General features: G+C 41.3%; 1 protein-coding gene across 4 annotated transcripts in view; it reads right to left on the bottom strand.

The window, feature by feature from the left end:
* CCDC136 (coiled-coil domain containing 136) overlaps positions 1-15,909 on the bottom strand; it is a 291,047-nt gene that overhangs the window by 229,023 nt on the left and 46,115 nt on the right. For 3 of the 4 annotated variants that reach the window (XR_012232949.1, XM_073579215.1, XM_073579213.1), the window contains exons 2-4: positions 14,915-15,010; positions 11,201-11,392; positions 10,726-10,800 (exon numbers count right to left, since the gene is read on the bottom strand). Coding sequence is in view for 3 of the 4 variants with exons in the window: in XM_073579215.1 (XP_073435316.1) it covers positions 10,726-10,800; positions 11,201-11,392; positions 14,915-15,010 (363 nt within the window). In the remaining variant the exon portion in view is untranslated. The remainder of the gene's footprint in view (positions 1-10,725; positions 10,801-11,200; positions 11,393-14,914; positions 15,011-15,909) is intronic. The other variant, XM_073579214.1, reaches the window with a different exon arrangement.

The following is a 15,909-nucleotide window of genomic DNA, read 5'->3' as shown; positions in this document are numbered from 1 at the left end:
GAAAAAAATGTTTATAAAATGGAAAGAGGGAGGCATATCTAAAGAAGAATATAATGCTGTCTGCAGAACCTGCAGGGCACAAATCAGATTAGCTAAAGCTGAAAATGAATTGAGGCTTGCAAGAGATGTCAAAAGCAATAATAACCCCTTCCTGCCATCAGACGTACTATCCCGTCCATGGGAGCCGGGCCTCTATGCCCATGGATGGGATAGTACGTCTAGCGCGATCAGCGGCACCCACGTGGTGAGCGCCGCTGATCGCGGCCGGGTGTCAGCTGATTATCACAGCTGACACCCGGCACTATGTGTCAGGGGCGGTCACGGACCGCCCCCGACACGTTAACCCCTTGCACACCGCGATCAAACATGATCGCGGTGTACCGGGAGTTAAAGGGAAGCATCGGCAGGGAGGGGGCTCCCTCCGTGCTTCCCTGAGCCCCCCACGGCAGCGCAATGTGCAGCGCTGCTGCAGGGGACTCCTTTCCTCCAGGCCCCCGGATCCAAGATGGCGACGGGGGCCTTCGGGGGCCTGGAGGAAGCTGGCTTCCTCAGTGCCTGCAAAGCGCAGGCATGAGGAAGCCTTGTGCACTGCCTGTGACAGATTGCTGATCTGTCACAGTGATCTGTGATGTGACAGATCAGCGATCTGTCACAGGACAGTGATGTCCCACCTGGGACTATGTAATAAAGTAAAAAAAAAATTAAAAAAAAGTGTAAAAATAATTTTAAAAAAATCGCCAAATAAATTAGTAAAAAAAAAAAAAAATATTCCCCAATAAATTCATTTTTTGAAAATAAAAAAAAAACAAAACAATAAAAGTACACATATTAGGTATCGCCGCGTCCGTAACGACCCGCCCTATAAAACTGTCCCATTAGTTAACCCCTTTAGCAAACCCCTTAAAAAATAAAAATAAAAAACGAAGCAAAAAATAATGATTTATTATCATACCGTCAAACAAAAAGTGCAATAACGCGCGATCAAAAAGACGCATATAAATATCCATGGTACCGCTGAAAATGTCATCTTGTCCCGCAAAAAACGAGCTGCCACACAGCATCATCAGCGAAAAAATAAAAAAGTTATAACTCGCAGAATAAAGCGATGCAAAAATAATTATTTTTTATACAAAATAGTTTTCATTGCATAAAACCGACAAAACATAAAAAAAGACCTAAATGAGGTATCGCTGTAACCGTACTGACCCGAAGAATAAAACCGCTTTATCAATTTTACCGCACGCGGAACGGTGTAAACGCACTCCCCAAAAGAAATTCATGAAACGCTGGTTTTTGTTCATTCTGCGTCCCAAAAATCGGAATAAAAAGCGATCAAAAAATGTCACGTGCCCGAAAATGGTACCAATAAAAACGTCAACTCGTCCCGCAAAAAATAAGACCTCACATGACTCGGTGGGTCAAAATACGGAAAAATTATAGCTCTCAATATGTGGTGATGCAAAAACTATTTTTACAGTAAAAAGCGTCTTTTAGCGTGCGACAGCTGCCAAAAATAAAAACCGCCATAAATAGTAAATCAAACCCCCCGTTATCACCCCCTTAGTTAGGGAAAAATAATAAAATTAAAAAAATGTATTTATTTCCATTTTTCCATTAGGGCTAGGGTTAGGGCTAGGGTTAGGGCTAGGGTTAGGGCTAGGGTTAGGGTTAGGGCTAGGGTTAGGGCTTGGGTTAGGGCTGAGATTAGGGTTAGGGGTGTGTTGGGGTTCGGGTTGGAGTTAGAATTGGGGGTTTCCACTGATTGGGCACATCAGGGGCTCTCCAAATGCAACATTGCGTCTGATCTCAATTCCAGCCAATTCTGAGTTGAAAAAGTCATATGATGCTCCTTCCCTTCCAAGCTCTGCCATGCGCCCAAACAGTGTTTTACCCCCACATGTAGGGTATCAGCCTACTCAGGACAAATTGCAAAACAATTTTTGGGGTCCAATTTCTCCTGTTACCCTTAGGAAAATAAAAAATTGGGGGCAAAAATATCATTTTTGTGGAAAAAAATGATTTTTTTATTTTCACGTCCGAGCGTTATAAACTTCTGTGAAGCACTTGGGGGTTCAAAGTGCTCACCACACATCTAGATAAGTTCCGTGGGGGGGTCTAGTGTCCAAAATGGGGTCACCTGTTGGGAGTTTCAATAGTTTAGGTACATCAGGGGCTCTCCAAACGCACATGACACCCGCAGACCATTCCATCAAAGTCTGCATTCCAAAATGGCACTGCTTCCCTTCCGAGCCCCGACGTGTGTCCATACAGTAGTTTTCTCCCACATATGGGGTGTCAGCGTACTCAGGACAAATTGGACAACAACTTTTGGGGTTCAATTTCTCCTGTTACCCTTGGGAAAATAAAAAAATTGGGGACTAATTGATCATGTTTGTGGAAAAAATACGATTTTTTTATTTTCATGCCCTGGCATTATAAACTTCTGTGAAGCCCTTGGGGGTTCAAAGTGCTCACCTCACATCTAGACAAGTTCCTTAGGGGGTCTAGTTTTCAAAATGGGGTCATTTGTGGGGGGTTTCCACTGTTTAGGTACATTAGGGGCTCTCCAAAGGCAACATGACACCCGCAGACCATTCCATCAATGTCTGCATTTCAAAACGTCACTACTTCCCTTCCGAGCCCTGACGTGTGTCCATACAGTAGTTTTCTCCCACATATGGGGAGTCAGCGTACTCAGGACAAATTGGACAACAACTTTTGGGGTTCAATTTCTCCTGTTACCCTTGGGAAAATAAAAAAATTGGGGACTAATTGATCATGTTTGTGGAAAAAATACGATTTTTTTATTTTCATGCCCTGGCATTATAAACTTCTGTGAAGCCCTTGGGGGTTCAAAGTGCTCACCTCACATCTAGATAAGTTCCTTAGGGGGTCTAGTTTTCAAAATGGGGTCATTTGTGGGGGGTTTCCACTGTTTAGGTACATTAGGGGCTCTCCAAAGGCAACATGACACCCGCAGACCATTCCATCAATGTCTGCATTCCAAAACGTCACTACTTCCCTTCCGAGCCCTGACGTGTGTCCATACAGTAGTTTTCTCCCACATATGGGGTATCAGCGTACTCAGGACAAATTGGACAACAACTTTTGGGGTTCAATTTCTCCTGTTACCCTTGGGAAAATAAAAAAATTGGGGACTAATTGATCATGTTTGTGGAAAAAATACGATTTTTTTATTTTCATGCCCTGGCATTATAAACTTCTGTGAAGCCCTTGGGGGTTCAAAGTGCTCACCTCACATCTAGATAAGTTCCTTAGGGGGGTCTAGTTTTCAAAATGGGGTCATTTGTGGGGGGTTTCCACTGTTTAGGTACATTAGGGGCTCTCCAAAGGCAACATGACACCCGCAGACCATTCCATCAATGTCTGCATTCCAAAACGTCACTACTTCCCTTCCGAGCCCTGACGTGTGTCCATACAGTAGTTTTCTCCCACATATGGGGTGTCAGCGTACTCAGGACAAATTGGACAACAACTTTTGGGGTTCAATTTCTCCTGTTACCCTTGGGAAAATAAAAAAATTGGGGACTAATTGATCATGTTTGTGGAAAAAATACGATTTTTTTATTTTCATGCCCTGGCATTATAAACTTCTGTGAAGCCCTTGGGGGTTCAAAGTGCTCACCTCACATCTAGATAAGTTCCTTAGGGGGTCTAGTTTTCAAAATGGGGTCATTTGTGGGGGGTTTCCACTGTTTAGGTACATTAGGGGCTCTCCAAAGGCAACATGACACCCGCAGACCATTCCATCAATGTCTGCATTCCAAAACGTCACTACTTCCCTTCCGAGCCCTGACGTGTGTCCATACAGTAGTTTTCTCCCACATATGGGGTGTCAGCATACTCAGGACAAATTGGGCAACAACTTTTGGGGTTCAATTTCTCCTGTTACCCTTGGGAAAATAAATAAATTGGGGACTAATTGATCATGTTTGTGGAAAAAATACGATTTTTTTATTTTCATGCCCTGGCATTATAAACTTCTGTGAAGCCCTTGGGGGTTCAAAGTGCTCACCTCACATCTAGATAAGTTCCTTAGGGGGTCTAGTTTTCAAAATGGGGTCATTTGTGGGGGTTTCCACTGTTTAGGTACATTTGGGGCTCTCCAAAGGCAACATGACACCCACAGACCATTCCATCAATGTCTGCATTCCAAAACGTCACTACTTCCCTTCCGAGCCCCGACGTGTGCCCATACAATAGTTTTCTCCTACATATGGGGTATCAGCGTACTCACGACAAATTGGACAACAACTTTTGGGGTTCAATTTCTCCTGTTACCCTTGGGAAAATAAAAAAAATGGTGACTAAAAGATCATGTTTGTGGAAAAAATATGAATTTTTTATTTTCACGCCCGGGCGTTATAAACTTCTGTGAAGCACTGGGGGGTTCAAAGTGCTCACCACACATCTAGATAAGTTCCTTGGGGGGTCTAGTTTCCAAAATGGTGTCATTTGTGGGGGGTTTCCACTGTTTAGGTACATCAGGGGTTTTCCAATCGCGACATGGTGTCCGATATTCAATTCCAGCCAAAAACGTCAAATGGCGCTGCTTCCCTTCCGAGCTCTGCCATGCGCCCAAATAGTGGTTTACCCCCACATGTGGGGTATCAGCGTACTCAGGACAAATTGCACAATAACTTTTAGGGTGCTGTTACCCTTGGAAAAATAAGAATTGAGGGTGAAAAGATCATTTTTGTGGAAAAAATATGATTTTTTATTTGTACGGCTTTATGTTATAAACTTCTGTGAAGCCCTTGGGGGTTCAAAGTTCTCACCACACATCTAGATAAGTTCCTTAGGGGGTCTAGTTTCCAAAATGGTGTCATTTGTGGGGGGTTTCCACTGTTTTGGTACATCAGGGGTTTTCCAATCGCGACATGATGTCCGATCTCAATTCCAGCCAAAAACGTCAAATGGCGCTGCTTCCCTTCCGAGCTCTGCCATGCGCCCAAATAGTGGTTTACCCCCACATGTGGGGTATCAGCATACTCAGGACAAATTGCACAATAACTTTTAGGGTCCTGTTACCCTTGGGAAAATAAAAATTGGGGTGAAAAGATCATTTTTGTGGAAAAAATATGATTTTTTAATTGTACCGCTGTACGTTATAAACTTCTGTAAAGCCCTTGTGGGTTCAAAGTTCTCACCACATATCTAGATAAGTTCCTTGGGGGGTCTAGTTTCCAAAATGGGGTCACTTGTAGGGGGTTTCCACTGTTTAGGTACATCAGGGACTCTCCAAACGTGACATGGCGTCCGATCTGAATTCCAGCCAATTTTGCATTGAAAAAGTCAAACGGCGCTCCTTCCATTCTGAGCTCTGCCATGCGCCGAAACAGTCGTTCCCCCCACAAATCAGGTATCAGCGTACTCAGGACAAATTGCACAATAACTTTTGCAGTCCAATTTCTCCTGTTACCCTTGGTAAAATAAAAAAAATTGAACCTGAAGTATTTTTTTTGTGAAAAAAAGTTAGATGTTCATTTTTTTTTAAATATTCAAAAAAATTCCTGTGACGCACCTAAAGGGTTAATAAACTTCTTGAATGTGGTTTTGAGCACCTTAAGGGGTGTAGTTTTTAGAATGGTGTCACTTTTGGGTATTTTCTATCATATAGACCCCTCAAAGTGGCTTCAAATGTGATGTGGTCCTAAAAATAAAATGGTGTTGTAAAAATGAGAAATCGCTGGTCAACTTTTAACCCTTATAACTTCCTAACAAAAAAAAATTTTGGTTCCAAAATTGTGCTGATGTAAAGTAAACATGTGGGAAATGTTAGTTATCAAGTTTTTTGTGTGCCGTATCTCTGTGATTTAAGGGCATAAAAATTCAAAGTTGGAAAATTGCGAAATTTTCAAAATTTTTGCCAAATTTCCGTTTTTTTCACAAATAAACGGAAGTTATTTGAATGAAATTTTACCACTAACATGAAGTACAATATGTCACGAGAAAACAATGTCAGAATCACCGGGATCCATAGAAGTGTTCCAGAGTTATGACCTCATAAAGGTACAGTGGTCAGAATTGTAAAAATTGGCCCGGTCATGAACGTGCAAACCACCCTTGGGGGTGAAGGGGTTAAAGGATTTTGGGGATATGTCAAAAGTAAAAGAAAAGTCAAAGATGCTATAGGATTTTTACAGGATGAAAATGATGAAATGGTAAGACAGGATGTTGAGAAGGCTGAACTTTTAAATTCCTATTTTGCATCTGTTTTCTCTCAGAAAGGAAATGTAGCATCAACTGTTATTCACTGTCCTATTAAGGGAATAGAAGAATCCAGGATATCTATAAACAGAAAGATAGTGAGGAAACACTTAGCTAAACTAAATGAATTCAAGTCTCCAGGTCCAGATGAATTACACCCCAGAGTACTGAAGGAGATAGCAGAATAAATTTTTGAACCCCTCTCCATAATCTTTGAAAATTCTTGGAGAACAGGAGAAGTGCCAGAAGACTGGAGAAGAGCAAATGTTGCTCCTATCTTCAAAAAGGGGAAGAAGGTGGACCCAGGCAACTATAGGCCGGTGAGTCTGACTTCTATACCAGGAAAGATCTTTGAACAAATTATTAAACAACATGTATGTCAATACCTGGATAAGAATGAAGTGATTAAACAGAGTCAGCATGGGTTTGTAACTAATAAGTCATGTCAGACTAACTTAATTTCCTTCTATGATGGTATCACTGATTGGGTGGATCAAGGAAATGCTGTAGATATAGTATATCTTGACTTCAGCAAAGCATTTGACAAAGTCTCTCATACAATCCTTATTGAAAAAATGACTAAGTATGGAATAAACAAGGCAACTGTTAGGTGGATTCATAACTGGCTTAGTGATCGGACCCAAAGAGTGGTCGTAAATGGCTGCACATCCAGTTGGAAGAATGTCTCAAGTGGGGTACCACAGGGCTCTGTCCTGGGCCCTGTATTGTTCAACATCTTTATCAACGATTTAGATGAAGGAATTGAGGGTAAACTGATTAAATTTGCTGATGACACAAAGCTAGGAGGGATAGCTAATACCAGAGAAGAAAGAGAGAGGATTCAAAAAGATTTAAATAAACTGGAGAAGTGGGCAGCAACTAACAGAATGGTTTTTAACAGGGAGAAATGCAAAGTACTGCATCTGGGCAATAAAAATGAAAAAAGCAGATATAGAATGGGAGGAATAGGGCTAAGTGACAGCACATGTGAAAAAGACTTGGGTATACTAATAGATCACAGACTGAATATGAGTCAACAGTGTGATGCAGCAGCAAAAAAGGCAAATGCAATTCTAGGATGTATTAACAGAAGCATACAGTCTAGATCACGTGAAGTCATTATTTCCCTCTACTCCTCTTTGGTCAGACCTCATCTGGAATATTGTGTCCAGTTTTGGGCACCACATTTTAAAAAAGACATCAAAAAACTGGAGCAAGTTCAGAAAAGAGCGACCAGAATGGTGACCGGTCTGCAAACCCTGTCTTATGAGGAAAGGTTGCAGGATTTGGGAATGTTTAGTTTGCAAAAGAGAAGACTGAGAGGAGACTTAATAGCTGTCTACAAATATCTAAAGGGCTGTCACATTGTAGAAGGATCAACTTTATTCTCATTTGCACAAGGAAAGACTAGAAGCAATGGGATGAAACTGAATGGGAGGAGACACAGATTAGATATTAGAAAAAACTTTTTGACAGTTAGAGTGATCAATGAGTGGAACAGGCTGCCACGAGAAGTGGTGAGTTCTCCTTCAATGGAAGTCTTCAAACAGAGGCTGGACAGACATCTGACTGGGATGATTTAGCGAATCCTGCTTTGAGCAGGGGGTTGGACTAGATGGCCCAGGAGGTCCCTTCCAACTCTACGATTCTATGATTCTATGATTCTATGGTTCTGTATCATCGGGAGAGGTTTTTGAAGGCATTTTCTTGTAATAGGCTGCATCTGGAGAACCCATGTGAGTTTGCTAAGATTTGATGTGTTTCTTTTGAGGATAAGTAAATATTGAACTCCGATTCCCAAGAAAGAAGGTAAAGAGGTTTAAAATGGGTTAAAGGTTTAATAAGGTTTTCATAAAGTTTAGAAACAAGTTTGGGAATTGGGGAGTTTAGTCTGACCAATAGCTCAAGCCAGAGCCAGTAAGTCTTAAGTTTCAACTCGGTCCTGAATTTCATAATGATATAGCATATATGTTGGTATTGGAGGAAATCAGAGGGGTGTTTTTTTGCTGCAGTCGGCCAGTTGTCTATGCATGGGACCTGGTTAGAGAGACGATGAGAGACTGGAATGTTAGGCATCCATAGGCATCTTTGTAGTTTGGTTCTGTTGGCGGTTCCACGAGATAATTTTGAGTGGGGCGTTGCCTCAAAAGAAGCAGTGGGGGAGGTGATTCGAAATGAGGGAACACCTAATGGATAGAGTATTTGAAGTAATTTCGTCAAACTTATGAGGTGGAGGAATACTAGATGACCAGAGAAAATATTTGGCATCTTTCCCCATCAGAGTGAATTCCAAGTTTGTGTTTAAATGTTCTGTTTTGTGTTTGGTCAATTTTATCCAACGGGCGAGGTGAATGGAATGGCATTGTAGTATGTTTTGAAATCAGGGAGACCCAGTCCGCCGCTTCCTTTAGGAAGGTACTTCCAGGCGAAGTTAGAAACAAGTAGATTTACAGAAAGAAAAAAAGGAGTTGGGAAGAAATATAGATACCATGTTCATGGTATAAAAGATTTTTAGAAGGTTATAAGATTTTATGACATTAATCCTATCTATCCAGGATAAATATGGGAGGTCGTACGATTTAAGCATACCATTTGGCATGTCATGAGTAGTTAGTAGTTATGTTTGTACAGGGAGGAAGGGTCCGAAGTTAAAAAAAATCCCAAGGTATTTTAGTTTCTCTGAAGGCCAATTAAAAGGGGTATCTTTTTTGAGAGCCGAGATATCTGCGTCTGCAGCAGAGATATTCAGAGCTTCCGACTTATTCATATTTATTTTAAAATTGGAGATAACACCAAACTCAGCGAACAGATCCAAGAGTCTGGGAAATGCTAATTTGGGGTGTGATGTCAGAAGCAGGAGATCATCGGCAAAGGCTGCCGCTTTGAGTTCTAGCTGGCCAACGGATAGACCTTTAATAACTTCGTTCTGTCTAATTTTCTGTATCAAGGTTTCCTTTACCAGGACGAAGAGGGCCGGAAAGAGGACAGCCCTGCCTAGTCCCGTTTCTTATTTCAAAAAGGGTCCGAGAATATCCCATTCACCCTGACCTTGGCAGTTGGGTTCGCGTAGAAAGTCATGATAGCGTCTATATAGGAGGGTGGGAAAGCAAATTTTTGTAAAGTACAAATCATATAATTCCAGCTTATTATATCAAACACCTTCTCAGCGTCTTTAGATTGAATAGTTAAGGCTGTTCGAGATTTGCATAAGAAATACCCTGAAGGATCTTTGTGGAATTGTCTTTGCCTTCCCTCCCTTTAACAAAACCAACTTGGTCGGGGTGGACTAACCTTTCCAGGACCCCATTGATTCTTGAGGTGAGAATCTTAGCTCACAACCCACAATGTTATATTCGTATTAAGTAACGAGATAGGACAGTAATTGCTGCAAAGGCTGTCATCTTTCCCCTCCTTCGGGATGATAGCGATGTATGCTTCTAAAGCCTGTCGGGGTGGAGTTTTCCCCTCTATAAAAGAATTAAAAAGGTTCACTAAGTGGAGGAGAAGAATTTCAGAAATTTTTTTATAATACCCAACCGGGAACCCGTCAGGGCCAGGTGTTTTCCTGCTAGAGATAGTTTGCAAAGTGTCCTTGATTTCTTTTAGGGTATGTCTCCAAGGGGCGTAATATTTCAATATTTACTGCGAATTGGACTCTGCGTACAGCCGCAGCGTCCAATCCGCAGCGTCCAGATGTTACAGCATAGTGGAGGGGATTTTATGAAATCCGGGCTCCACTATGCGTGCACGGCCGCATCCAGCCGCCCTGCGTAACCGGAGATGCAGCGCATCTTTCAAGACCGCAGCATGTCTATTAATCATGAGGAGACGTTCCATCTCCGCAAGATAAATAACCCAGTCTATGTATACGATGAGGTGATTCCACTTGTGTTCAATGAACACATCCGGAAACAGCGCGGGTATAACAAGGGGTGGCGCTTTGAATGGAGGAAAGCTTGTATTCTCATTGCGGCTTCCAAACATTCCTTCATGGGTTCAGCAATTTACCTCTTTTTAAAAATCCTTTCTATTCTCAAGAACAAAGGGATTTTTATTTCTATAGTTACTGCTCATTGCTTAGGTTAGTGGCTAACTTTACAGTCTGTGGTGACCAGTCTGATTGGCAAGGAGCACTTAGATTCCAAGATTTTTACTATACAGCTTGCAACTGTTGCATTGAAGCTTGATGGATCACTGGATTCAGCCAGCTTCAGTGCTCCTCCTATACTTCAGGCATAAAACTGCCTCAGTTTTCAACACAGGAGATCACACAGTTAAGGCCATGTCATTGGCCCAAAAAATCAGTTATAAGAAGTACACTGCCCCCTGACAATCAGGAAGGTCGGAAGAGGGGAACGGTTGGCTTGTGAAGACAGAAGACAAGACAAATCCTTTAAATAGATAACATGGTGAATTTTTATGCCATGATGAATTTACACTTAAAAGGTGACAGATTTTGCAAATCATTGAGATTTGTGCCACTGTGTAACCCACCTTGCAGTCTTTGAATTTGCTTGGTAAAGATTTCGGCTTGTTGAGCACTTGCCAGTCGTTCTTCCTCCAAAATACCTGTAAAAACAATAACTGCAGGTAGCATTACCAATGTCAAATCAGTTTATTAAATTGACATATTTATATTGTTTTATATTAGTATAAGTAAGATCAGGAACATTTGATGCCAGAATGATGAGATGTGATGCTAGAGGAAATGTTCAGCTAGAGAAATAGATGTACTGCCGTCATGCTAAGAATGTGGTGTCAGTAGGGCACAGATGTAATGCCAGAAGGGAAACAAGGGTGTACTTTTAAATGAGGGTTAGGCGTGCTGTAAAGAAGAATGTTACGGTAATTCAGAAACAAGAAAAAAATAAATCAGAAATGTTTTGTGAAACTGTGAATGTTATGAAAATCATACATATGTAACAGTGCAGTACTTCACTGAAAACTTGCAATGCTTTGGAGTATTTACCCTGCATCTCCAAAAAGCTGTCTTCATGTTTTAGTGCCAGGTCCCGGGTTTCTTCCAGCTCTGTGAGCAACTGTATGATCTGGGTTCTTAAATCTTGGCTTTCCAAGAGCATGCTACTAGGGCCACTTTCTGAACCACTTTGAACATCTCCAGATTCTGACTCAAGGTCTGGTGGTTCTTCATCTTCTGAATCTGCAGTAAAGTAAGTCAGAGTTCCATAGAGTTAAATAGTTAATACGGGTGAAAAAGACTCAAGTCTTCAATCCAGGATTGGAAAATGATAAAGGGAAGGAGCACATGCACTACCATAATGCATGATCCAATCCATCCTAAAAGAGGTAATCTTTTCCTCTTGATCCCAATTGACAATCCAAGTGACCAAACATTCAGAAAAGACTTTGCACATTTACACTGGCTTTTATGATATTTTCATCTATAATAGAAACCAAGCCTTTTTTGAAATAATCAATGATTCCAACTATGAGTAGCTCTAGACTATTCTGCAAATTATTAGTTATTATGATAAGGAATGTTGGTCTCCTCTGGAGATTGACGGGAGTATGGCTTGTCGTTTAAGTGGGTTCTGTACTGTATGTGTTGTTTATGTACTTGTATAAGTTAACATTCATGTCCCCTCTTAGACATCTCTTATCAAGACTAAATAAATGTTATTCTTTTAGTCTTTTCACATAACTAAGATCCTCCATGCCCCTTATCAATTTTGTGGCTCTTCTTTGTACCTGTACTATCTCCAGGGCAGCTTTTATATGAACTGGTGCCCAGAACTTAAATGCTTATTCCAGAAGGGGTAGCACTAATGCTTACTAAATCCAGACTTAATGTACTGCATCTGGTTTTCAGTATTTAAGTTAGTACCACTCAAAAAAGTCAACCCTTGGTATTGTGACAGAGTCACTGGTAATGTAATAGAGGGGAGATATGTTTCACTATGCCTAATGGCGTCAGTGATATAGAATCCAAAGTGTTATTTCCTCCAGCACAGTAAGTGTTTTGCGAGGGTTAAGTTATGTTATGGGCTGTTTTTTAGGGGGACATTCATAGAGCAGGTGGAAGAGTGTCCCCCATATCTTCCCCTAAAGAGCTAGTGTAAGGGGATGAGAAAAACATATTTATCTTTATGTTGGTACTGCTACACTACTCGGTGTATTACCAAGGTTTGCTTTACTGGTACTGCTACACAGTTATGTGTATTACCATTTCTCCTAATTGTATTATGTATAATATGTTCTGTTCTGTTTTTACATTCTGTTAAATGTGTGAATAACATTTTTGGATAGGGTAAGCGCAGTGCACACATTGACCACTAGATGGGGGGGCATTTTAGTGCACGTAATTCCTAGCTAGTGTGTAGTACAATACAGGGTTAATTTGGTAGGAGGGGCTGCTGCTTGGTAAGTCAGGGGATAGCTTCTAGAATAGTTCAGAGGGCCAGAGGCGCCCGAAGGGTCCACACGGGAAATAAGCCCAGGACTTGGCAGGAGTCTAGCAACATTTAAGTGAGAAGCCCAGCCTTCCTCTGCACCAGCACAGCAATAGGCTAGTACTTCAGGATGTGGCAACTTATTACTTTGGGCACACACCTTTAAAACCAGGGCGAAATGGTCAGAAAAACCCACAGAAGCAGTAAGTACAGATGGAGAAGAAGCTGGACCAGTATAGAGAGCAGTAGATGAGAACAGGGCTCATCCTCTTCTCTGTCAGTGGCTACTGACTCCGGCAACTAATGATCTTGTGTCTGGGGCGAAACAGACCGAGGGATGCTTGGCTGTGGCAGAGCTGGATAGAGAGGAAACTGGGAAACCATCAGGGATGGTCCGATCTGGGCCCATGCAGAGTAACCGTTGAAACAGTGCAGGGAAAGAGAAGAAATCTAATTATGTGAAGCCTGTTGTAAACGCTGTGAAGTCTTTGAAAAAGCTGTGTAATGAACCAAGTAAAGATGTATTTGTTGAAGTTATGATGGACTGTGTCTCAGTTGATGTGAATTTTCCTGGAACCGGTCTCCCACTGCATAGGGAGGACCCTGAAGAAGCTGAATCCAGAGACACAGGTATGCTGACTAGTGAGCATAATTTTTCTGTGAGGAGAGGCCTGGACACCAGAGCCCCAGTGTCCTTGGCTACGACTACTGTCCTGGACCTCCCTTACACTAGCACCACTGTGTGCTGACAGGACCTGAGTGAGGTCACAGTCATGTGATCAGTCAGGTGGTTGAGCTTTCAGTGTTCAGTGGTCAGCTTGGAGAAGGAGCACTGCAGAAGAATGCTGCATGGACTAGAGAAAGTGAACCGTGTGTGTTCTGTCAGACATGAGTGTGAGGAACCCCGCTCAAAGAAGGACGGTGTTTGCTCTGCTACCATATTGTTTTGTTTTCTTTGTTTTCATGTTTTGCCCAGTGGGCTGTATTTTCTTTAGTACCTCTTGGTTTATGCTGCCTATAATAAACCAAAAGGAAGTTCTTAAAGCCGCAGTGTACCCGTGTCCACCTCTGTGTGCAGCCGAGTGAGCCGACCTACCACAGTATGTATAGAATGTCATTCTCTAAAATTGTATGACTTTGTAACAATATCCTGGCTAAGGCCTTTTCTGCTCTATCAGGACAAGTAGAAGTCCATATCCCCTTTCTTTTAGTCTTCTGTAACTCACCGTATCATTCAATCTTTTACAAAACATGTGGGGAATAACTTGACTGGTATTCACTGAGCACTGACAATCGGCATCAATTGAAAAATTAGCTCTAAACCTTATTGTCCAATATCAGTGTCTGGAATCTGCAATATTCTTGTGGATTAATGGGCTGTGGAAATCTAGTAAAAAAGGGAAAAGGGGCAGCCCCATAATAAGGTACAGACTTTCAGAATGAAATTCTCACCAATTGCTTGTGAATGTGGTATTTAAGTGCGACAATTTTGGCCTTATAATTTAATTATGCAAATTGTCTCTTCCGAGAGGAAGAGGACTAGAACTCTAGTGCCACCAATTGGAAGTAGCAATCCTAAAAGTCAATGTTGACCCTTTAACGAGCCTTGTTACATGACTTAGGATAAAAGCCAAGCTAGAATCTCAATTTGCAGACACTGTTTCGGGGTACTGCCCCTCGTCAGTGCAAAGTGTGAGATCTGGTTTGGCTGTGTGAGAGGCGTTTGACCGATATCCAAGAAGTATCATTTCTCCTTGAGGAGAGCATTGCGGCTTTAAGTCTCCTCATCTCGACGTGCTTAGCATGTCATTCTCCACAAGGAGAAATGATACTTCTTGGATATCGGCCTTATAATTTATACTGTATAAAGGCATAGCCCATAGACACACTAAATGTTTGATATGAGTAAAAAAAAACTAAGATCATTTCCACTGATTAAATTAGCACCATCATGAGTCTTATAAACTAGAACCCTTCTTTATTTTAAGCATTCTCTTTTTTATTTATTACTTTATTCTTTGATTTCTTTTTATTATTCTTATTACAGATTTTCTCATGTTCTATGTTTGACTTGCTAGTCTTTAGGCTTATTTTGCACATACATATACATTTATTATAAAGCCAGATTACACTTATAACAAAATATTTATATATTCAAATTTTACCTGGCAGTACAACACTCAATTTATTTTTTCTTCTGTTAAATTTTTAGCTTAACTTAACATACAAAACATTGTTCAAGATATGAATAAAGCATATATAGTTTTACTTACACTCACCATTCAGCAACTCTCTAGGGTAAGAATGATTCCTTCTGGTGAGAGGCTGAGGCAGCCAACGAACGGAAGAACCTGAGCCTGGGCTGGATCCTATAATGGAAAGTTAGATACATTTATAGTACAAAGTAACAGACAGCATGTTACATAATCATTAGCAGAGTGTGTCTTGAGGCACCTAGGCCCCAAAACAAATCGAGGCCCCAAACACCACTGAGAAAACAGCTAGAAACAGCTGATTCATGGGGTGCAGGTTGTCAGACCCCCTCCGATCAGATACTGATAACTTATTCCATGGAGTAGGGTCATCAATATTATAAGCCTGGTCAACCCCTTTAAAGGGAATTTGTCACCTGGCTTGTGCTTCCCAGCTTTATTTAGGGGCAAACAACCTTATTCAAGTGATGTGTTACTTGTCAACAAAAAAGACAATGGAAAAGAAGGCAGATCATGGATGATGACCTGTGATGAATCTTCTACAGATAATCCTCATTTATGTTGGTAAGATGCTGAGGATACTGCTAGGAATAGTGCACAGATCATACAATGTTAGGAATAGTGCAGAAGGATACAGTTACATATGGTGCCCAAATAACATTGCCAGACAGTTCACTAAATAACACTGTTTAATCTATAAACTGAGGAATCAAGAAGTACCCTAAGCGTCCTTTCCATTTGTACAGATTCCAAGTGTGGGACAAAGGTAAAGGTTTCAGGTGACCAATACATCAAGGCGAGTGGAGCCCCTTCTGTAAAGATAATTGATACACCCTAGCAACCATGTAAGTCGCACACTCTTAAAGGCCACAAACAAGACAAATATGGGCCGACAAAGTATCAGTAAATCAGTAGTTTGTCAGAAGATAAACACCATCCCTGACCACATCTGCTGTTTTGGATTTTTTAGCTGATACAGCCAGTGCTTATGATTGGCCAAAAACAATCCAACAGTCTTTTGAATGATAATGAACATTTGTCAGACACCTATCTGT

This window comes from Dendrobates tinctorius, unplaced genomic scaffold (genome assembly GCF_039654945.1).
Source record: "Dendrobates tinctorius isolate UK_male_01 unplaced genomic scaffold, ASM3965494v1 ptg000062l, whole genome shotgun sequence".
NCBI classification, from domain to species: Eukaryota; Metazoa; Chordata; class Amphibia; order Anura; family Dendrobatidae; genus Dendrobates; species Dendrobates tinctorius.
The sequence above is the reverse complement of the archived record's forward strand: the minus strand, read 5'-3'. Positions and strand labels throughout refer to the sequence as shown.